The 23,976-nt window shown below is 37.5% G+C and overlaps 1 protein-coding gene across 1 annotated transcript in view; it reads left to right on the top strand.

The window, feature by feature from the left end:
- Nucleotides 1-10,613: 10,613 nt before the first annotated feature.
- Nucleotides 10,614-23,976, top strand: part of LOC144648136 (polycystin-1-like) — a 34,913-nt gene continuing 21,550 nt past the window's right edge. Inside the window, exons 1-10 of the mRNA XM_078507769.1 lie at nucleotides 10,614-10,713; nucleotides 11,346-11,381; nucleotides 13,504-13,791; nucleotides 14,450-15,589; nucleotides 16,162-16,338; nucleotides 17,042-17,344; nucleotides 18,383-18,667; nucleotides 19,141-19,314; nucleotides 21,096-21,365; nucleotides 22,757-23,014. Of these exons, the coding sequence (XP_078363895.1) occupies nucleotides 10,614-10,713; nucleotides 11,346-11,381; nucleotides 13,504-13,791; nucleotides 14,450-15,589; nucleotides 16,162-16,338; nucleotides 17,042-17,344; nucleotides 18,383-18,667; nucleotides 19,141-19,314; nucleotides 21,096-21,365; nucleotides 22,757-23,014 (3,031 nt within the window). The remainder of the gene's footprint in view (nucleotides 10,714-11,345; nucleotides 11,382-13,503; nucleotides 13,792-14,449; nucleotides 15,590-16,161; nucleotides 16,339-17,041; nucleotides 17,345-18,382; nucleotides 18,668-19,140; nucleotides 19,315-21,095; nucleotides 21,366-22,756; nucleotides 23,015-23,976) is intronic.

Raw genomic sequence — 23,976 nt, forward strand, 5'->3', positions numbered from 1 at the left:
ATACGCCTTCAAATGCTTAAAGAGTTTAAAGAGCATCGCTTAATGCATATTTTAAACCGTTTCCTTTAAACTTGGGACTATATCTAAAGTTTGCATGCTGATTGTAGTTGTAATTCTGTTTTCAAATAAGGTGAATTTTTCAATTCGAGATATAAACAACGTCAGGAAAGAGCCTGCTAAAACTGTACTGATACTGGTATGATCAGATACTATATGAACGTAATTGCAACAAGGGAACTTTGAGCACTGAAGTACTTTAGTATCGGTTTCAGTATATTCTAATAAAGATAACAGACAGGACCTAATTTCGCTGCTGACATGGTGAAAAATAAAACAAACAAACAAAATTAAATGTCCACATTCTTCACACTAGACTATCCACAGCCTATCTATTTTTCAATGCAACTCGTGCCTCCCGTTTTGCGCGCGAACGGTCGGAAAAATGCAAAAAAAAAAAAGAGGACTGTGAACAGTCTATCCTCACACCAAAATGTAGCGCATCCAGCAAAACGGCCTTATTTACAAGTCACCGTTTAGTTTTCAGCATTTAATTAGAATGCAAATCCACGCTCCGACGGAAAACGCTGTTAAAACTGAGCTACAAAAGCTAATGCAGTATAATACATGATTTAATCGGCAAAATGTTGTATATGACGACTAGGCATTTTCACTTGTGATGTTTAAAAAAGTGTCGGTTCTCAACTGATCTCCTGAAACATTTCTCGATTGATGGAAATTTCTCGAAGAAAGAAATTTTCTGACAATTTTTAAAAAAGCGACGCTAGCTACTTAAGTACACAGAACAGGAGTTTGCCAAGTTTTTAATAGGGCAGCTAAAACTGTTGTAACTCTCAATTCCAACCTATGAAAAGCGACGTGACTTAGTGCGCACAGAGCCGGAGTTTCTCTGGCACGAAGTTAAAAAGGCGGTTAAAACTGTTTAAATTTCTCGACCAATTAAAAACGTTATGACTAATTTAAGTGCTGCACGTACATAGAGCAGAAGTTTCTCATGTGGGCCAGTTAACTAGACAGTTAAAAATGTTTTAATTTCTTGCCCAATTAAAAACGACATGGCAAACGTAAGTACACAAGGCTGGAGTTCTCAGGCAATTTAATAAGGCAGTTAAATGGTTTTATTATAGACGAAAAACTATCGATCTATGAAAAAATTCTCGACCAATTAGAAATTTTGACTGACTAAATTTTCTCGAGATACTAAAGTGTGATTTCGACGGTCCATCAACTTTCGACTGGTGCCCTCAATTTCACAATTTCAAGCACCGTACACACACGCCGCAAATTGTCAAAATGTGGATTTGCAATCTTTCTAGCTCGAATGAAATCAGGGCTTATTTGTTTCATTTGCGTATACCGTGCTATGCTTGGCCAGAATGTTGTTCTTTTTTTTAAAACTTTGCAAAAAGTTGTGTCTTAACATGTTAATAACAATTCGATAATAAAAAGTGGGGATCACAAGCTCAATTTTTAGTTATAAGCACTTAAAACTAAAACTAAGTGTGTTTTTTACAGGTTATACTGTTGCTATGTTATTCTTTTACATCATAACTTTACCACAACTGTTCTCCAATGATTGGGTATTCGTTTGATACCATTATTATAGCATCAACAAATAATGGTTAATTGACCCATTAACGTATAAGCGATGGAAAGTGCTTAAGTGTGCAATATACACTCTCTTGCGGGTACTGATGGAGTATTATGCAACGCCCCCGATGTAGTGGCAAATTATGTAAGTTTCAGTTTTTCCAGTTTACTATTTTGGGTAATAGAGTAATGCTGCTGATCAACCAGTATAAAATTGTTCGGCTTTCTTGCCCTTTACAGCTGTAACAGCCAATGAATAAGGACCTACAATGAGCCAGCACAAAAATAGAAGCAGGACAAAGCAACGATTAAGTTGACTGACTACTGAATTCTCCCATTTTCTACGTGGAAACCTTTGCCCGTTAATTTTCCGGAACCTAAAAAACAAGCTGTACATGCTTTAGAGAGATCGATTTTAGATTTTGACTAGGTGTATATGCCCTACTCTTGTAGATGATGTGGGAGATTTGTTAATACAGCCAGTCCGATGTTGGACTAGTGATTTAAAACACGTGGATTCGCCGTGGTTTCCTTATTTCTTTCCTTCGTTGTCGTAATGCAACACGTGTTGTGGTTCGTCGCCATTTCATTCCTCCTATATCGTTGCTTAACGCCGTGTTGTTTGTCTTAATTTATTCAAACATGGCCTCATTTCTAACTTTCCGCTGAATACCCCCTTTGTGCGTCTGTTCTACGTTTAAGAGATCGAGGATTGACGTCAACGGTTTGATTAGTTTCAAGCTTTGCGTGTTGCAAGCCTAGACAAAAGCCTACACTGATGAATAAACACTTTCTCCTAATAATATCAATACAATGCCAAGCAGACTGATAATGAGAATTAACAAAATACATCAACAAGGGGAAATTGTCTTGAAGAATCGCCAAATTCCCAAAGCTAACTTGAAAAGAAATATGTGACAGTCAGCAATAAGGAAAATTAAAATTCCAAGAACTTGGTCTCGACCAACGGGACTTTTTCTTTCACCAGAAACCTCCCAGTGAATCAATAGTTGTAAAAAGCAAACATACAATTCCGCTGTTAACAAAAGATATGTTTATTGTTGAAACATAAATAATTAACAATGTCAATAAGCCTAAATCACCTGGAACTTGGTTTGGCGCCGTTTTGGATCAATATATGCCAGTCAAATTAGTTCAGGACCCGTATTTGAAAGAAGTCACAATGAATTTTTTTAAAGATGGTGTCCGCAAAGACTTCAGAAATGGTAAGATTCCCTGAAGTTATATTTATAGAATATGTATAATGAAGGTCATGCCGAACGTTAGTGGGCGACTTTGAAAAGTGAAACTGTTACGTGTTGGGAAATGGTTATATATTTTTATTTGCTTGGTGTTGTACGCTTGTTTATAAAACGGCAACTATCTTAAATTCGCTACAAACAAGAGTCAAACAATATAGTTGCGTCGGCGACGCGAATACAGACTTGACTTTGCTATAAAAACTACAACTACTGTTCTTGTCGTGGTTCTGATGTCTTTCTTGGAATATAAGAAGCTGCTGGTTTTCTGTCTTAGTGGACTTTGTAAAGAAAATTGTCGTGGGATATTTATGTTATTCAACGGCGTAGCTTAGTTTTGTTTAATATTATGCATGACTTTTAGAATTATGCTGTTTTTTTTTCGGTCTCTCGTAAACCGTAGTTATATTTCTGCGATTTTCTTGCGTTTTAATCTATTCCCAGAGCACTTTATTTTTACATTGTGTTTTACGCTTTTAGTTGACGAGCTATATTTCAGTAGATTAGTTTTAGCACCCGAGCATTTATAGTCATCAATTAAGTTAATTGTTTACTTACAAAATTTCGATAAACAGATAGCAACAACGAAGCACTCGAAAAATTAAGATAAACTTTGTAGTAACACGAAACATCTAAAACGAATTTTACACCTTTCGTCGTTTTCTAATTTATGCAAATCATTTTTATTTCAACACTTGTCTTGGTATTTTATTGAATTTTTACGCTTTTGCTGGAAACATATCTCCCATAATTAAAACTGATTAAATTAACAAACGCGTATATTTTACAAGAAGATGCATTCAGGCTCGAAAACGCTCGAAAAGCATTCTACTATGTCAAAGATAAGAGCTTGCGTCACGATAATGTATGTCAAAATTTTGTTACTTTTTTAAAAATACGTTCAAATAAAGGAAACCTCAAAATAATTTTTTTATAAGGTCGAAAACTGAACATCAATAATTAAGGTCATTTAGCCAACAAAAAACAGGGATAGTTAAAGTAAGGGAAGGTTAAGGCAGATTACGTAATCCAGTTGATGATTTTAGGCAACATCACGTGCAACACATCTTGAAAAATTTATTTTTTACCAAGTATGTCGAGGCCTTATACGTCCCGTGGCGCAATGAGAACGGATGATGAACTAAGTACGTTCACTTAGTACACGAGACAGTCTCTCGATGCATGCGCAAACTAGCAGGTGGCGCCAAGCTTGCACGTGAACCTCGTCTCTCCCCAGTCCCACTCGACATTCGGGTATTTGTGGTCCACTCTGATCTGCCATCTAGGTGATTGTCCAGTGGCGTTAACTACGTTTTCCCTAAAAGCGATTTTAAAATCGAGTATTAAATAATTTCAAGTTTGCCATGCCATTCCTTCTTCCTCGCAAACCCCAAAAAAAGAGAGAAAAAACTACAAGAAAAAGCAAAGAAACAATTTTCGACAATGTCCAAGAAACCTTTAAAAACTAAATTAATAAAATAAGATAATAGATGTTTTCCAGATGCATAGGGTTAACATAAAAATGTGCGTGTTAACACCAGCTGAATTTTAACCTTTCGGTGGTTGAAATTAAAAACTTCAATCAATACTTATGCATTTAATTATGAATTGGCCGGGTATTTTGAAAAAAAAAAATCCTGAAGTATTATAAGATATGATTAATTTGAAGCTACCTTCTTCTTGCCACGGCTAAACGGAGTTCCCAATACACTAGGTATTAGAGAGATATACTTTTATATAGGGGGAATTAACATATAAAGCGATTTTCGTAAAAAAAAGTAATAAAAATCGTGACCAAGTAGACCATCACGGCACTAAGAACTCAAAGCAAAAACATGTACGTGCATGGCGGCAAAGCACGGAGAAAAATGAAGCCGTTGAAAACAAAAGAAAAAATCTAAGCGTTGGTAAGCGTGGGAAACCATTCAACCGATACAAAGTGAACAAATTCTGTTAACCGGCAAAAAGTTTAAACGTTGCGCAAGCAAAGTTAAATTATAACTTGTGCCACGACAGGTTTTGTAATCAGTAAATTAAGTCATGATCCCATGCCATGCAAATTATAATCTTGCACACACTTTATTGAACTGTAATTTTTAAAATAACAGTCGTCCTCTATCGACTGTAAATGGGTCAATCGCTTTCTATTTTCAACCCTTATGATAGTCACTTATGTAAGCGCCTTCTGTTTTGTTATTTGACTCGTCCATATATAGACAAACATATCTTGTGGAATCAGAAGCAGAAAAGGTTAACAAAGAGATATCTCTTCCTATTTCTACAACCCTTTAAGCCTTTACTTTTTTAAAAAAGCAATTCAGTGCTAAAGAAATAATGTGCAGGTTTAAATATTTTTACTTTCCTCAAAGGCTGTGATAATAGCTTCTCGAAGCTTCGAATCAACAACCTATTTTGTAATTTTTAGTAATGTTTTGGGATCAGTATGAAATACTGTAATGATAAAAAACTGTCTCAGTGTGAACAGTCTTTTCTCATTATTCCACGCCTCTTTGTTTATAAATTTTACTTATTGCTGAGCCTATTAATCTTGGAAGATGAAGTAGTTTACTTTAATGACATCGGAGCAATTCAAAAAATCCTGCACGATAATCCAAATTACAAAAATTCCTTATTCGGGGTTATTTCCTAGCGCTTATGAGTTATTTACGATCGAGTCGAGATTAAGAGACACATGTGTCTTTAAAAAATGATTAATATCAGAAAGGAAAAATTATTCATGAAACGTATTCATTTGTAAATTCACTTGATTCAAATTTTGCAATCTGGCAGCTGGATTAATCTGCGACACAAGCGCAAGTAATGTAACTTTTCAGTTGGGCACATGAAGTGAAAGCTTTGCTTGTGAACTATGGCCAGAAAAAACTAAACATTCTATAAGCGAAAAGATTGATGTTTGGTTGACGATATGTCTGGGGTTGATTAAGGTAAGGTCGCAGGATTTTAAGGGTTTAATTTATTTTAGTTTAGTACGTGCCTAGAGGCAGTCATAGAGGAAGGATATTGCTTCTAAGGTGATATCAAAGACTGACTGCTAGATCTTTTATATCTTTTAATCAATTCTTAATCCTTCCAGTAATTTCTTTCAATTTGTATATAACACACAACATCTCTTTATCTGTTTTTACACATTATTATTGCTGTACAAGTTTTTCTATTGCTGCGTCAATTAAAGTTTTGAGTAAAAGTGTAGGCAACGTTTTAAAATATATACGTACCTTACGGCTACATAATAATATAAGACTAGTACAGTTTTCATTTTAAGCTAAATATACTGATAGCTATTCAAACGAATTCTTTCAAATTTCCAATTTATATGCACTAAAGAATTTTTTTTTACTGTACAGCTTTTCGTTGTTGTTAAAGACGTGAGACCTGCCTTATTTTACATGAAGTTAATATCAACAAAGCTTTCAGCTCATTGCATTTTTAAAAGCAACGTTTGCGGGTCACTGGTGAATTTTTCATGCCATATTACTGTAATCCGCACCATAATTTTAGCAAACTAATGTGCACCCGTAGAGAGGCCTTTTTGATCGCTGTCGCAAAACGTGACATTTCAGAAGACCTACGCTTTAAATAAAGAGAAGCTTACAGTTAAAGTAAGGTAAAATCTTAATTAAAGGTTGTACATATTTCACTACTTCTTGCATTCCTGCTGACATTCTACTGAAATTTACTCCGATGTGGAATCTAGTAATAATTGTTTACCTATAAAGAAAACGGAGGTCAAAATCTTGTATGAATCTCATATTTGAGAGAAATTTATTTGAAAGTGACAATTGATCAGACGAGTAAGCTTGAATATTTTCTATGAACTAACTAATATTTAAAAAAAAAAACATTTAGAAGGGGGCTTTTTCAATAGTTATGGTTATGACCAGTGCATAAATATTACTTTTAAAGACAGTAAATCCTTTGTTCCCTGTATAAAATTTGCAAATCGAAAAGCGATTTTTTGGCACTTGAACCAAATGTCAATTTTCAGAACCTATGTTAGTTGAATGGGCCAATAGAAACTCGCGATTTAGTAATTACTGCGTTTTCCAGGTGTTTCTACTGTCTGTTAGTTCAGTCTAATCGATCAGAGCCATTAGGTTTAACAGATTAATACCCACCGTACCACCTGATTAAAACACACTGAAAAGCCCATACTGTTTACATTAACAGACACAAAATTAATAACTTTCAAAGGAATAAAGTAGCAACTTCTTCCCATATTTTGGGTGAAGATGTACGCAAGTTTTAAAATGTATTCTTAATTTGAAATTGTCGGAATAGGTAAAAAACACCTTTGTTTATTTGCGCTTTTTTCGGCTCCTCTGTAATAATTTGTGAGGTCTAAAATGACTATTACTCGTTGCCCTTCAATTAAAATATGTAAATAAGTTTTACATCCCCGCAGGCGATACAAATTGCCTGCTTAAAAAGAATAAAATGCACTCAAGTTGAGACAGTTGTTCTTCCTTGCATCCAAAATATTCATAGTTAGGTTTTTGGCTTAAATTTAGGTTTCCAGTATTTCGCAGGGTAAAAAACAGCTATGGTTTGTTGTTAAGTTATACACCCACTGAAATTTAAAATGAATTACAGGCTACTTTATGTTTTGCGCTCTGAAATCGTAAAAATTGTCAAAATTTTCGTGATATTGTTATGACTTTCTTTCTCCATATTCCAATGCATAAGAGGTGTAAGACATTTTCTGTGTGATAGACGTTTGACATTTAATACCCATTCCATTAATAAATGATTATTTAAAGTTAGGAAATTCGTCAATTAGCTTGGGAAGCGGCATCATCGAATGAGGAAAAAAATATCACGCTTTTAATAATTTTTATCTCTTACTCTTTGCAGTTTACGTTTTTCAATTAGATCTCAGCGCATTTGCGTCATATATTTTGAGCGCAATAAATTCACGTTTTGTTACAAATGAATTACCAAAAAGAAATGATTGATTATTATTGAAAACTTCCCTTCAGTTTCGAGTGTTGATTTGGCAGGTTCTTAGCAGGTTGATCTTTGACACTGAATAATGATTAAAGTTGAAACCTAAATATACATGGCTTATTTATGAATTATTTTTGGGGAAAGAGCACGTCTTAGAATACCATGGTCGTTTCAAAACCGTAGCTAGTTTGTGTTGTACCGGTAGAAATCGAAGTTTATATGAAGATAAATGTGGAAAACAGCTTCGCTGGCTCAGATTTTTCTAGATGAAAATATATTTTTGTTAAAGAGTGATCAATACCTGGCCAGGTGATGTATGTTCGATCTTACTTAATCCGTTGTTACTGTAAACTGGGAACCTCTCAATGTACATCATGCTCTTAAAGCGAGAACAGCTAGTGATATAAATGATCGATAAAGCCTGGTTTCACTAGTGACGCAAGCAAAGCTAAAGGAAACAGCTCTCTTCACCGAAAGAGGGCCGACGCAAGCAAGCACAAGCGCATTGCATGACTGTCCTTGGGCTGCCGCAAGCACAAGCACAAGGATGACCTCCGGACGTGCTGCACTTGTGCTTGAGCTTGCGTCGCTAGTGAAAACCAGGCTTAAATGAACTGGTTCTTTTGTTTTCGTTTGCAAAATCCAAAAATTGAAATGACGATTGGCATCTCATTACTTCCAGTTCTCTTTCATTGTTGATTAGTTTCCTTTGAATAGGCTTGCTGCCTAACCCTATCACGTGATCTTGTCAATCATAAAAAGTTTGTGGAACGAAATTTGATGACAGAAACAGAACGAGCGCGATGAATTTAGCAAAACAGCCGATATTGACAGCCTGTATTGATGTTTAAGTCTGCGATTTGAAAGAGATTCGTCTGCTGGATTGTAGAATGATTTCTCATAGAAATCTTTTCATTTTTTGAAACCTAAATTCCAGACCTTTAAATTTTTATCATATCTTATAGTAACTGGTGTTGATGATTTGTTTAGCCAACAGATGACCATGATCAGTGTTTTAAAGGGAACGCATCCGGGATCGTCCTGCGACTAATAGCTAAGGTAATGCTCTTCTATCTCATTTAACTCCCTGTTAACTTAGATTTTTTCAATGTTTGGCGTAAAGATAAAATAAACAACAAGAAGAAAGAAATTTTTGAGAATCTAAACGTTGTTGTGTCTGTCTGCATCACTTTCCAAATGGAGCGACTAATGGTGGGGGAGGGGGACGGTGTAAACGGTCATTGGCCTTACCGCTTCATCATGACATGCATCAGACATGTTTACAGTCGCTAATAAAGATTACCATCTTAGCTTTCTTAGTTATATTCACAAAACAAAATGACAGACAATTTGTACGACTAATTCTCAGTTAAATCCATTTTACTTCAAGGTTTATTCCTTGAATCCATTTCTCTGGCTGTTGATATTGAATTCAGTTGCCACATTGCCAACATGTTTGCCAGTTTATTTGTACTCAATAATAATCCTGTAAGATTTTTTTTATGACTTTAACTACTTGCATGAGTGCCATGGTGGGGAGATAAGGAAACCTACGTGAAAAAACCATATTATTAAAAAATAGTTGAATCACAGAGAAATAAATAACTACCAAGGAGCTATAAAATTTGTATTTTTATGCTTTATTTAGCAAGAATAAGGAAGATTACAGAAAACGTTTGATTTTCAAAAATCACTATTAAAAAAAAATTGTTTTTTGGAAAATGTTATGAAAAATAGTATTTTCTTTTCAAATTTTTATCCCGGCTCCGATTACACGCTTTTTAAAATGTTCAGTTTTAAACCAACCATTAGACGGATTAAAACACTTGAGAAGAAGAAAAACTTTCCATTTTAATACTATCTGTAAAAAGACCCTGTAAAGACAATAAATAATAAAATAAAAATAAAAATAGAACCTGTTGTAACAAGTTGGTCCATTTCTGAGATACGCCCTCTCTTGTAAACGGATCGTCTTGAAATCATCGAGTATTTCAGACGCGAGTTATCTGCTTTTTTGGACGTTGAAGACCAGATATTCTCAAATCAAATTTAAAGGTGTTGGCATACTAGTGATATGAGACACTTGGTCTCTTTCAATTGTCATGTTTTAAAATAGTTTCTAACCCTAAGCGTTAAACTTCAATTCAAATCAATTGATGTGGTTCTACCTAATTTTCAAGTTTGTAGATGAGACCCTAATGACTAAGCATGTAGCTAGACGAAGCAGACAAGTATTATCGAGTATTACTTTCATGTGGTATTGTTTGTTTTTCCGTTTCCGCAAAAATGGAATTTGGGATTATTGTGTTTTCAATTTTGAATCTGACCGCTGTTTAGGCAGCTAGCAATGCAAGTCATGCTGGGCTGCATTGGCGCCTAAATGATGTTTTCATTTTAGTCTCGTTTCCGCCGGTACCTTTAATGATTCCTAAGAAAGATATGATAAGGGGAGTCCATTAACAACAGCGACCTATATTTTAATTAAGAAAGTCGGCGAGTTTCTGTTAAGAAAAGAGCACAGTTTACTTGTAGACAATTTAATTGCAGTTATTTTCATTGATACTTAAAAACGATTGAAAAGTGTTTTCTAGGGTCAATTAAGATATTTGTCAATAGCTGGCATAAAGTGCTGATCGACGTTTTTTTTCACACATTTGCAACTAAAATAAAATTACATATACATAAAGATACATTTTTTACATTTTAGATATCTTTTGTTAGCTTTATGTCAGAAAACAAAATTTGAATTCAAGTTTGGAGTACTATAAGAAATTCTCGATAATGACAAATGAAAAACTAGATTCTCTAACCGGTCTCATGCTGGTGGTACTTAAAGATTACCCCTCGCTGGTAGTCTTTGTGGGTTATCTTTTTTGCAAATGTAAACGAGCTCAACATGAATAGAGCAGTCTTACATGTAAGTAGTCTTTCGAGTGGCACTTTAAGGAGTTCTTAAAGAAGTGGCACTTGTAAAGGGTTTCGACTGACACTTAAAAGGACTCTTTCGAGTAGGATTTTTAAGGAGTGTTAAAATGAGACACATCAAAAACCTTAAACTGGCACTTTTAAAAGAAACTTATAAGCGGTAGTTTAAAAGCCCTTTTAATGTTTGTGCGATAACTTAGCTTTATATACCAGAATTCCCCCCCGGGGGGGCCCCCGCGGGGGGGGGAACAAGCCCCGCCGGGACCCGACCCCCCGGGCCGGCGCAACCAAAGACCCCGCTCCCACCAGAACATATAAGGAAGTTTTCATGACATGTAAGGCATTTTGTAATTTACGGAAATTTATGTAGTAAATTTTCATAGGTTCCTTGGCCCAGCTGTTGATAATGATCCCCTATCAGTTTGAGATTGTTGTCAGCTTGGTGTGTTGCTGGGTGCCGTGTTAAAGTAAAGAGTATTCGTTGATTATTTTTCAATATTTTATGTTTTTCTTTTCTCAGCCATTAGTTATGGATGAAAGGAGAAGTTTATTTCCTCATCAAACAAGCAAGATGATTCTTCTTTTCAGTTTTGGCGTTCACGCTGACCTTCGTAGCGTGTAACGGTGAGTGAATATATTTTACGGAGCGTTTTAATAAGGTTCTTTATTCTATTCTTATCAAAATAATTCCTCCTTCACCAAAAAAACACAGTTATGGTTTAGCATAAAGTAAAGATTATTGGGAAATGTTCATAGAAACTTTCTACCGATTGACTTTATAAAGCTGTTTTCCCAAGACTTCCCTAACGGTATGTTTGTAACCATTTAGTTTATTTTTCTTTTTATTTAATTCATACTCCATGGTATCGCAACATCTTCATGTGTGATATCTTTAACCGAAGTTTTTAACTTCTGATCGTCAGCAAATTTTTTAATAATGCTGTTTGACAGTATACGCCTTTTTTGTACCGTCTCCTTAGATAGAACATCTCGTAAGAATCTTGGAATCAAAAATGAAAACCATCTGCTTCCTCTGTAGCAGCAGCAGTAACAACAGAAAAATTGATTGTAACATGACTTTAACAAGCTCCTATGGCAGGGCTACTATTCAATCTTGGTTTCAGTTAAAACGCGTCGACTCCATTTCAAGCTATGGACATGCGTTCCCACATATTTTAACCCACTCACATACTACATGAGTATCAAAGATCAAAATTAAGAATGTCAATTTCCAAAGTTTTGTAAAGCAGACAGCACCACATAGAAGTACAAATTCTTTGGCATTTATTTAAATGGTATACACTGGGGTTTCATCCACAGACTTAAAACATAAAACCATCTTATTGCTCAATACCTTTTATTTAAAAGGTCACACAGTTGGATCGCATCCACAAACATTAAAGCTATATCCACCTTGTACAGCATAATAAAAAGACCCCATGAAATTACTGCTCAGTAGCTTTCATTTAAATGGTCACACGCTAAGGTAAAAAAAATCTAGAACCATCTTGTAAAGTTAAACAAAGTGCGATTTACGATTTTTAAAGTAGTGTTCAGCTGAAGATACGTTTGACTTGAAAGTTCATTAAAAGCAATGACAGATCTGTGGTGAAGCGTTTTGAATGCGGACCACTACACCTTGTATAAAATTCTGGGTCTACCACTGATACCAAATCGACGGCTCATGTTTGACTGTGGTGGTAAAAGAGTGAAAGATTTCTGTTTAACTTACGATACATTTAAATCTGTAATAAGCGGACACCCTTTAATACGCGGACAGAAGCCAAGGTCTAAATTCCCCCCTCCTATTTACTGTATATTATATCTCTATTTAGCGGAAGCGGACTTTTAAAACGCTGCTGAGATGTTAATTGTATTCTATTGTTAAAAAGCTGTATAAAACGGACACTTGTAATTTGATTCTACCATCAAATATGCCTGACACCAGGAAAAATCTGACTAGGCTTTGAGATAGGCCATCATGCAAAGAATGACCCCCTAGCCATCGGTAAAGTTAACGACTCGGTTCAGATAATAAAGCTTCAGAAATAGATCATCGATCATCGCTTTTTTTCAATGATGACACATTTTCACGAAATTTTTAATTACCGTACAACTAAAGCTTCTTTTTCTATTTTCACTTTTAAATTTTCATTATGCATGGTTTTATTTAAGATTACCTCCTTCGCATTCTAGCTAAAACGCTCCCATATTATCGTTGGTTTTATTAAATAATAATAGGACTTTATTTAACGAGGGTAACTTAGTAATATAGTTTACTGGTTGTAAGGAAATTGTTCATTTACGCTGATCACGAGAACCTAGCTGTCTGTGTGTCTATTAGTAATATTTTGATCAATTTTTCAATTTAATAAACCAACCGAACAGTAATCCCAGATATATCCAACGCTCTTTGAAGTGTCATTTGATGTAAAATATTGTGTTCCGTGGGAACGTGTTCTAAACGGACACCTTGAATTAAGGAGACATTTGAGCATTCCCAGAGGAAGTGCGCTTATAAGTACAAGTTTCACAGTATTTGTTTGTTCATTTGCAGAACAGCGTTATGTACATGTACGCCTGTTGTGGTTCAACGCCTGTTGTGGTTCTGGTGTATGACAATAAATGATAATGAATATAAAATAATAGAAAATACCAGATTGTACCAAGGGTAAAATTGAACCACAATACACATATGCAGTCCCCGGCAGATCGATGACGTTGTGTTTGTATTTCTTTTACCCAGCATCCTCTCTTACCATATGCGCGACGGAGATGAAAACCATCACGTGTTACAATGATTCCAAGATTTTCATCGATTCCGTGTCATATGGAAGAACTGACAATGTTACTTGTCTGGCACCAAACCAATCGATACCATCTTGTAACACATCCATTGATCTGAGCTGGAGAGTGACACCTGTCTGTCAAGGGCAGTCATCTTGTGCTATAAATGGTTCGTTCGATGACCAAGAAACACCTTGCGATGGAAACAATACAAGTTATTTAAACGTCACCTACAGCTGTACGATAAGTAAGTTGAAAACATGATTTTTGCCAGTCGTGTGGAAGAATAGCACGAACACAAATTCTTTCGCAAAGAATGATTACCAATTAAAACGTGAACTGATACAACTTATCTGATATTTTGGTAAGTAAACGACCATCGCCCAAAGGGATGCTGTATCTCGTTTCTTTATTTTTACTTGGGCAACCCCTTAAAATACCTATATGAACTGACCGTCGGTGGGTCTGTTCGAGATATTTTTTAATGAACCTTTTAAATACCTAAGTGATATTTATTTTATTTTCCTACCCTTTTGTATCCTTAAACTCATGAAATATCTACTCTGTTTGTACCTCCAAAGAACCCCGGGGGAGCGCCCTGTATAAGCCACTATAGGATTACCTCTTCGGTTCCTTGAGATGAATGAGGTATTCAATGTTACTCCCAGCCTGGTTTGCCAATAACATGTTTATATCCAAAAGAAACCTACAAAGAGACATGCTGCTCTCCCCGCGTCGATTCTATTGAAACATCCATTTCGATTGAACCGTCGATCTCAGATGTGCAGGATTGAAAACGAGAATATACTGCACTGGTTCCAACTTTCAGTTATTGGAGTAATTAACTTGTTATTAAGGTACTTACTATCTCAAATTAATTTATTGATAATTATTTTTTATTACAGTCAACGAAACTGTGATTCCTGAGGAGACAGTTGCAAGCTTTACTTGTCCTGTAGGGAAAGTATTCGTTATCCACAGACTCGAATGGCAAGGGGTAGAATATATTTTAAAAAATCGTACTATAATAGCACCATCCAACCATAGCACCATCCCACTAACCAGGGCATCTCCAAGCAATTTAAGCACGGTGCTCCAGACAAACGCCACTCTGTTGCCCATGGCGATGACTTCTATGTCATCGAGTTCATCAGTGGCATCAGTATCATTACCAGCAGCAGTATCACCAGGATCATCGTCGTCATTAGAAGTATCACCAGCGCCAACATCAGCATCTTTAGGAGCAACACCACAGGCACTATCAACAACGTTATTAGCAGCAGCAGTATCAACAGCGTCAGCTTCAGCTTCATTAGGAGCGTCATCTGCATCATCAGGAGCACCATCGTCAGATGCAGCGTCATTAGCAGCAACAACAACGCCAGCTTCTGCACCATTAGAATCGGAAAATGCATCATCATTATCGACATCAGCAGGAGCACCAACATCAGCATCACAAGCACCAGAGTCAGCATCACAAGCAGCAGCAGCATCTACATCATTAGCAGCAGCATCACCACAACCATCACCAGCATCGACATTGTCAGCATCATTAGGAGCAGCATCACCTACACCACCATCATCAGCATCTTCAGCACCAGTGTTATTATCATCATCAGCAGCATCTCCGACCTTATCATCATCAACATCATTATCAGTGCCACCACCGCTGGCATCACAGCCAATGTCCCCACTGACATCACCACCACCAAATGCAACAGTGTCATCCTTATTACTACCTCAAAATGAAACAATATTGCCATCATTATCTATGTCGTCGTCATTTCATCTTACAGCAATGCCTTCAAATGTATCACTGTCGTTGTTGAACTCCTCGATATCCATTGTGCCGAACAACTCAGTACGCTATGAGTATTATAACATTACAAAAGAACTTAGCGCTAAAAGGGTTTACGCCTGGAGATTGATGGGATGCCGCGGAAAAAGGAGATGTAATTTTAATGTAACAAGGAAAAGGTTGGGAGATCCATATAAGGACAAAATAACATCGCTTCGATTTTTTATCAAACACAGCTGTCAATATGGTAAGAATACATAATTTATTTGAATAAGTTATCATGAATATATATAAGATGAATCATGTTTATGAACTGCAGGTTCACCAAAGGTATTTTTCCGATTATTTGTCATCCTTACTGCCACAAAAAGACAGACACTCAAGCTTGGAACGAAGGTTGTGCTTATGGGATTGATTTTACAGGGTCTCTTTCAAGTATTATTTTTTATCAACATCGCTTCAAAATTGCCATAGATCAATATCAAAAAGAGAGCAAAAGTGGACGAGAGCTACCGTTTGCTGGCTAAGCAGATGATGCCACGGCTAGAGTTTCTCACTGATAACTAGCCTCCCAAGTGGAGCAGAGCGTAAAATAAATCAGCGAGCAGGGCAATCTGAGCGTGGTCTCGTTTCTTTCTCCCCAAAAGCCACGCTCAGCTCGCTTCGCTTGACGATTTATTTGCGTCTTGCTCCACCTAGGAGCCTGTTTGCAGGCTAACCGATAACAGACGTTGACAGCCGCCACCGTCCACTTTCGTTCTTGCTTGATCTATAGTCTTGACAGTTACGTGCATTTACTATTCTGAAATCATTTTTAAGCTTCAAATGGCTACCTTCAGTGGCAAAGCTGGAGTGCATGTCCTGATGTGTGTGGAGTACGGTACCATCAAGTCAGAAGGAGAGTTTGCGCCAATCCTACCACAAGGACAGGAGGAGGAGACTGCTCTGGAGCCAAGTCAGAAACTCGAACGACAGGATGCTACAATGAATGTCTTGGTTAGTTACCGGAGCTTTTACTGAAACGTTATCAAAAAAATGAGCAGAGTTAATCCCTAGTTGGAGAAGTTGGTTAGATTTGGGAACGAGAACGTCATGTTTGGTTTGTGCGGAATTTTTACTTTCACAGTAGAAAGTGCGGTACAAACGAGTACCAAAAAAAATGTCAGGGCAATCTGAGAAAAATGATGGGGGTGGCGTGAATGAAGCACGGCATCTAGGGGGTGAAGAGGCTAAAACTAGTCGCTTTATGCCATAGACGTCGTGTTTAAAGGTCCTGCGAGGTTGACCACGCTGGTCCGAAAAACTACTTTTTACATTCGGTTAAAAAGAATCTTACAAGAAAATTTAACGACGACATGCATATAATAAAAGGGGGGTTTGGGCATCGAAATGATCTGAAACGTCCAGGAAAAATGTTTTTTTTCTTGAGAAATAAATCATCCATTTAAAATACTTTTTCCAAGCGAAGAATACGTTATCTCCGGGAAGTCATTTCCGTAGTTATGCTGCATGGTGAAAGAAAACAAAAGGAATAACTTATGTGCATGCTCAGTCTTGGACTCATTTAAATAGCAACCATGGAGCTCACTGCATTACCGTTGCTAGTGATAAACAAAGCAACGGTAACCGTTAAAGCAGATGGGAAATTGATTTGAACACACAGTAACACCAGTCATGTTTTCTTCTGCTTTTTTTCCAGAACGTTATTCAACAACGTGCGATTTGATGATAGCCAACTTGACCTGTCCGAACAACACCTTCATCAACATTAATAACGCATTCTACGGGCATGACCAAGAAATTAATAGCACTTGCAACATCACCGGCCCCATGAATGGATCATGTTTGCCATCAAGTGACATGGAAGGACACAACAGTGCACAAGTTTATGAACGATGCCAGATGAGAAGGAATTGCACTTTTATGGTTTCTAATGACACCTTTCAAGACCCATGTCCCGGATTTACTAAGTACCTGAAAATAGAATACGCCTGCAGTCCTGGTGAGAAGTTTTTCTTACTTATACTGTGCTTTTTAATGGGACACTGTCAGGGGGTTTTTTCTGCGTTTGGTAAAATGTACTAGAATTGGGAACTACTCTCGCTTGTACACGAAATGCGCCTAGAACACCAGGATGAAGTGATAAGATAAATTGTTGTTGAAGGAAGAGGGGAGCATTATTAGTTTTTAGCTGTTTTTCCAGGCCACCAGGGCAGACCTTGAAAAAAGTCAGCCTAACTTTTTCAAGTTGAGATCTAAAGTTCCTGATAGCATCACAATAATATCACTTGTTTATAGCTTCAGTACACTAGTATAGCAATTTTTAACAAAACTGGACCACTTTTTGTAGGTTTTCAAGCTCTTGAATTTTTGTTGTGAAGCACGTGACAGTGTCCCTCAAATAGTACGCGAACTTTGAAGTTCAAACCCCCCGGGGGGGGGGCACAAAAAGTATACGGGAGGCCCGCCCCAAGTCAACCCCACCCTCCATTTGATACCCCTTTCGTATACCAAATAAAAGGTACCCCTTCACCTAAGAGACATGGCGTGGACGAAATGGACGCTGTCAAGCAAAAAATAATACACCATAAATTGCGTCCGATTTAAGGCCCATAGCCAAATGACAGATCCCCCGAACAACCCAATCCCTACCCATCCTGAAGCCTGAAAAAGGTACCCCCGGGCGGGCCCCCCGATAGGCCAAAGGGAGACCCCCCCGGGTCAAAACCCAACTAAAGCTAACTAACGATTGCGTTTTTCGCTGCTGTAATTAACAATTATTCACTGAAGTGGAGGCGAATAGTATATTTATGAGTTTTTAGAATATACCACACAAGTTGAATAACTAGCGGACCAAAACCACACTTTCGGTAAACAAAAGCGACGCGCGAAGGCACTTTGTTTCTCCTTAGCTGTTCGGAGGTGAAAAGTACTATGCTAATCACCTCCGAGTTAACCAATCAGCGCGCGCGAAAAGCACTATTCATTTGTGTGGTATATACTAATATTTCTTAAAAGTTACGTTATTAATTTCTTGCAGTATTTAAGAGAACATTTTGTGATGAAGATAAAGCCCTTATCAGTTGCCCTGATGGAATGCGCTTGGTATTCCACGACACGCCTTTTTATGGTCAAATGAATACTTCAGAAGCTTGTCCCTCAACCGGTCCTACCTGTGCAGCTTATCCGGAATACGGTGATCTGGAAGAATATTGCAAGTATTACATGTGCGAAATCCCAGCTGTGTCATCTAACGCATTGGGCCTAAAACAATCGTGCAAGGATAGCAGCAATTATTTTACTCTGTACCACAGTTGTCAGCCAGGTAAGTAGAAATTGCACGAGGCTGAAGGACCGCGTGTAGACAGTGGGGGTTGCTAGAAAAATATAAAAAATACCCGTGAGGTAACTTCTAGTTTTTGTGGCTATGAAATGAGGGGTGATAAATGTGTCGTAAAAGCTCTATTGAGCCGCTGTGGCTTATTTCCTTCCAAGATCTATTGAGTGGGACTTAGAGGGGGCTAATTAGAGGTGAGAAGCACAGGGGTACATTAAAAGAAATTTTAAGGTGAACTTAATGGTGTTTAATAACACATCTTAGTCAACAGTAAATATGGAATAAACATGGATAAATAAGTAAAAAAGCGTTTAAATTAACTTAAAATTTAACAGGTCAGTGTTGGGAGGCAGTAGTCAGCAACAGTGCAATAGTAAAATGGCTTTTCTCTTTACGTAGCAATCTGCAAAAATTGAATCGAGGTGTGTTCTCTAACATAAAACAACCTTTCTTTCTCAAAGTGAAATCCGTCTACACTGCCTGGGCACCCTGGCGTTTGTGTGAAGCCTGTGGTCTCACTAGCCAGCGAAGGCGATTCCGCGACTGCATTGATCCTGGGATTTCTTATACTACTACGTGGGCCTGCAGGTGGGGGAACAAATATCAGGCGCAACATTGCTACCATACCTGCGGAGGTTTGAACTATAAATTGTTATAAATTTTATAATTATTATAACTTATCATAATTTATTTTAGATTAAGGCCCAGGCATACGGTGCAACCTTGTCTGGAACTGTTTGAGTGGTTACTTAAGTGATAAGCTCCAAAAATTACAAAACCGTGCAGCCAGAGTTATTATAAAATCACCTTTTGATACGAGTTCAAACCACCTCCTATCCTCCCTCGACTGGGAGAGGCTATTTTTTCGAAGAAAACCCCCCCAGAGAGCCTTAATAATGTATAAAACCATTAATGGCCGTGCCCCAGATTATCTACAAAGCCTTTTCTCCCAGCATCACCCTGTTTATAACTTGAGAGACTCTGAGGGAAAACTGGCGCTACCCAAACCAAATACCAACTATTTAAAACAAATCTTTTCTTACAGCGGGGCTATGCAATGAGGGTAGAAAGGGGGTTTCGTGTTCCCTTTTCCAATTTTTCCCCAATTTCTCTTTTTTTTAAATTTTTTTCTTTTTTTTTTTTTTTTCCCCTTTTTTTTTTTTTTTTTTTTTTTCCCCTCAGTATTATTTTTTTCCTTTTTTTTCCCCTTCCCTTTCCCCCTGCAATGGAATAACCTGCCCAAATGTCTTAAAAATGCTGCATCAGTAAATAAAATTAAGAAAACTATCAAGAAGGTAGCTGACGTACCTATAGCTGATGTATCGGATTCCCACTCGACAATCGTGTAAAGCAGTTTTAGTTTTTTTACTTTAGCATAATGTAACTGATGGTTCTCCGTGTATAAATAAAGTTTTACATTACATTACATTACATTACATTACACAAATTTCGTGCGAAATCGCTCACAATTCCGAAAAACAATATTGTTGAGCGCAATGTTTTGTACCTTTTTAATTGTTGTAATTTGTTCAACTTTCTGACTAACCTAGCCTTAACAGTTACTTCAGGTCCTCTTCGGGTACTGCTAGATTATAATAGTGGATAGTTAAAATAACAATAAAAAGCCGACCCTAAACAAACAAATACACCTCGTAAATAACTTAAAAATCGAACAAGACCAAGCTGTGTGATGATGACCGTACGGTCTAAAACGTTTTTGCTTTTAGACCTTAATTTAAATTACAATTTAAGCCTTTATTATACACATAATTTTTAACAAGCAAATATTGTGACAATTGATCAAAGTAGGGAAATAAGACTACGACGTTTCGAAGTCATCTGACTACAATAAAGTAGAAAGAAAGATAACGGTCGAGTTTCAAGTTTAAAGACAAATAAAGGTGAGAGAGTATGTTAGAATATTTTGTCAGGGCGTGCTGCATTTAATTTAATAAATAGTTTCGCATGTATCTAGTACAACTGCGTGTTTAGTGTAGGCCTTCTTTCGCGAATTAGCAGCATTTCGTTAAATGAACAATCCAGTTTTCCTTGGCATTTCTTTAACACGGAAAACATCTTTGTTAGGCCAGGACTCGCAACACCAGGGACACGCAATCGGACTTGATACGTGCGAAAGTATTTATTTAATTAATGCAACACGCCCTGACAGAATATTTTAACATACTCTGTCAACCTTATTTGTATTTAAACTTGAAACTGAGGGCGTTATATGGAGGGGGGGGGGGGGGGGGGGGGGGGGGGGGGGGGGGGGGGGGGGGGGGGGGGGGGGGGCTGATAATATAATGGAGTCAAGATGATAACATCAAAACGTCGTAGTCTTATTTCGCTTTTTTATAGTCAATTGTTTCTCGAAATGGAACATAATGATAATATTGCAACTCTTATTCACTTTCAGATCTCAGTGTCCAGCTTAATGATGGGGAAAATGTCACAATTGTGTGTCCCAATTATGTTTCGTATGATGAATACTATCCGACTGTGATTGAGATCCGATCGGTGTTCTATGGAAATGAAAGCTGTCCGTCAAACAACGGAAGCAAGATTAATGTCACGAAACGTTGTCAAGGACGAGACCAGTGTTATCTTGAAGCTTCCGCAGACTTTTTCAACGATTCATGCCCTGGGATCAAGAAATACCTGAATGTCACTTACAGATGTCAGCCAAGTGAGTAGAGATATTCGCCGCGGTCAAACGTCTCAGGCAGTTTTTCTTTCTAATTTAAAGAATTTCGTTTGTATTCAAGAGCAAGTATAAGCAAGGATTGATAAAATATATGTTGAGTGTAAATATATTACCATTCCCTCAAATAAGCGAGTATTTTTTGCTTTTTAATCGCTCTGCACCCGAACCGATTGCTTTGTCAAATGGCGTCGGCAAGTCCGTATTTACCTGTTTTCAAACACGTAGAACGTTTTTAGAAAATCTTCAAGAAAATTTAGTAAACCATCAGAATACCCGTAAAAATATCGATCTATGGCGAAAATAAGAACCTTATCTTAAAAGTACTTTTCTTTTTTTTTTTTTTAAAATATTTCTATCGTTTAACCGCGGTTGAGTAAAGATAAAACCGCCATGCGTGCGCAGGGAATGGGAGAGATTGGAACGGTGAATGGAAAATGTCTCGTGGGCTTAATAAGAAATTAAACCTCTGTTTTAACCTTTGATAAAAATCGCAGTACGTCAATTCACTCCTAAGAAGGTAAAAAAAAGACCCCAAGCCCAGTCACCCAAAGAAGCGGGATGACGCGCAATGATTTAAGTAAAATCGTTACAAGTGACAAGGTTACGAAAACGTTTGTTTTTTAATTAAATCCCCGCAATTTTCAAGTGAAAATTGGACGGAAAGGGAAATTATTCCTTTTTCTACTTATTTCCCTAAAGGTAAGGCCGTTTACGTGGTTGATTTATGAACATCATGCGACAATTCTCATGTTTTCTAAGGCTAATCGAGGTGGCCGCTAAATAAGCGTTTTATTTACAGTGTTATACTGGCAATACTTACAGGACTTTTGTAACTGCCGCTAAATAGGGCATCGGCGGCGGAGCAGGGAAGGGAGGGAAGGGGGACTGTTGCACCCTCCACAAACGGAAATTTGGGAGGCTCAGCCCCCCTACGTTTTGGTGCCGAAAATATCGCGAGCGCAGCGTAAAATTGGTTTGTCAAGATATTCCGTCTCGTGAGTGAGATCAAACATCTTCGAAACTTTCTTGGAAGTCTTTGGGACACTTTGTTTATCTTCGGAAAAGTTCGAAAAATAATCGGAAACGTTCACATGGCATTCGAACAACAATCGGAGAATTTTCAGAAATCTTCGGTCTAGAAACTGTTTAGAAAACAAAAAGTTGCTAGATCTGAAAAAAGGTTGCTTCAAATATAAAACCTGCCCAATATTTTTGGACAGTCTTAGCCCCCCTACGTTCTAAAACGCTCCGCCGCCTCTGTAGGGGTTGGCCACTTATTAATGGGTGGCCGCTTAAAAGGGGTTCGCTGTATTTCTTATCATTAAATAAATACATAACTGATGCAATATTAAGTTTATTCCTTTATTTTTAAGTTTATAAAATGGAACAATATGAGGGTTATTCATTGGTACCACGTGAACTCCGTTGCTATGACGATATGGTGATTGTTACCCACGCGGTTTACTGGCAAAGGCAAAGCTCGGATTGTCCTAACGATTTGAATGCGTTTAAAGTCATCAAGAGTCTATGCGACGGCAGGAATTATTGTTATGTGGACCACAGCACAGCTGTTTTGGGAGGTTCTTGTTCATCAAAACGTTGGTTTACAATGTATTACAGCTGCCAGACAGGTAAAGTGTCTGTTAGGGGGAGGAGTTCGGTTAGAACTGATCAGTATAAAACGTCTTACCTCTTTGAAATGCACTCTCGCGTATATTTTATCCGTAATCAGCCAATTATGCTAAAAATGCACTCATTTGCGACGTTCCAATGCTTCGAATCTCAACAAAAAAAAACGCGTACTATCGTTTTGACCGCCATAAGTTTGAAATGTATCGACCGCTGACTGTTTTGACTGTAGTCTCTTCGTCCAGCCAACGGAGCGCCACAGTCAAATCAGTCAGCGGTCGATACATTTCAAACTAATGGCGGTCAAAACGATCGTACGCGTTTTGTTGAGATTCGAAGCATCAGAGAAACGAAAAGGGCTATCGGAACGAGAATGTCGAAGCATTGGAACGTCGCAAATGAGTGCATTTTGGGTCGCAACATGAGCTGATTACGGAAATATACGCAAGAGTGCATTTCAAAGAGGTAAGACGTATTTTATTGATCGGTTCTACCGAACTTCTCTGCTCCCTGTGGTTTTAATTGTTTTCTTCAGTTCTCAGGTCTTATTACTTGGCTTCACACTAGAACTCGTGAGTATAATCGTATAACGTAAGTGCACTTGGGACCTTCTTTGAGTGTGAAGGGGTAAAACCTACTTACTTGAACTTTTTTTGGTGACCATGCAAACTTTCGTAGTTCAAAGAAGCCGAAGAACGCCGCCAAGTATGGTCTGAACCACACTTGAGAACGCACTTGACCAATAGGAAATGGAAGCCAAATGAAAGCGGCGTGCAGCAGTCACGATTCTGAAGATGATTGACAGCGTGTACTTCAAGCAATATACTTTGACATCAAGTGCGAAGCCAAGTTTTCAAATTGCAACTTAAGATTTTCAAGTGCGCTTGAGTCAAGTGCTTACCTGAAACTAACTAAGCTTCTAGTGCGAAGCTAAGTATTGTCAAGTCTTATTTGCATACATTTA

Source organism: Oculina patagonica, chromosome 4 (genome assembly GCF_052425735.1).
Source record: "Oculina patagonica isolate OP01 chromosome 4, crgOcupat, whole genome shotgun sequence".
Taxonomy (NCBI): Eukaryota; Metazoa; Cnidaria; class Anthozoa; order Scleractinia; family Oculinidae; genus Oculina; species Oculina patagonica.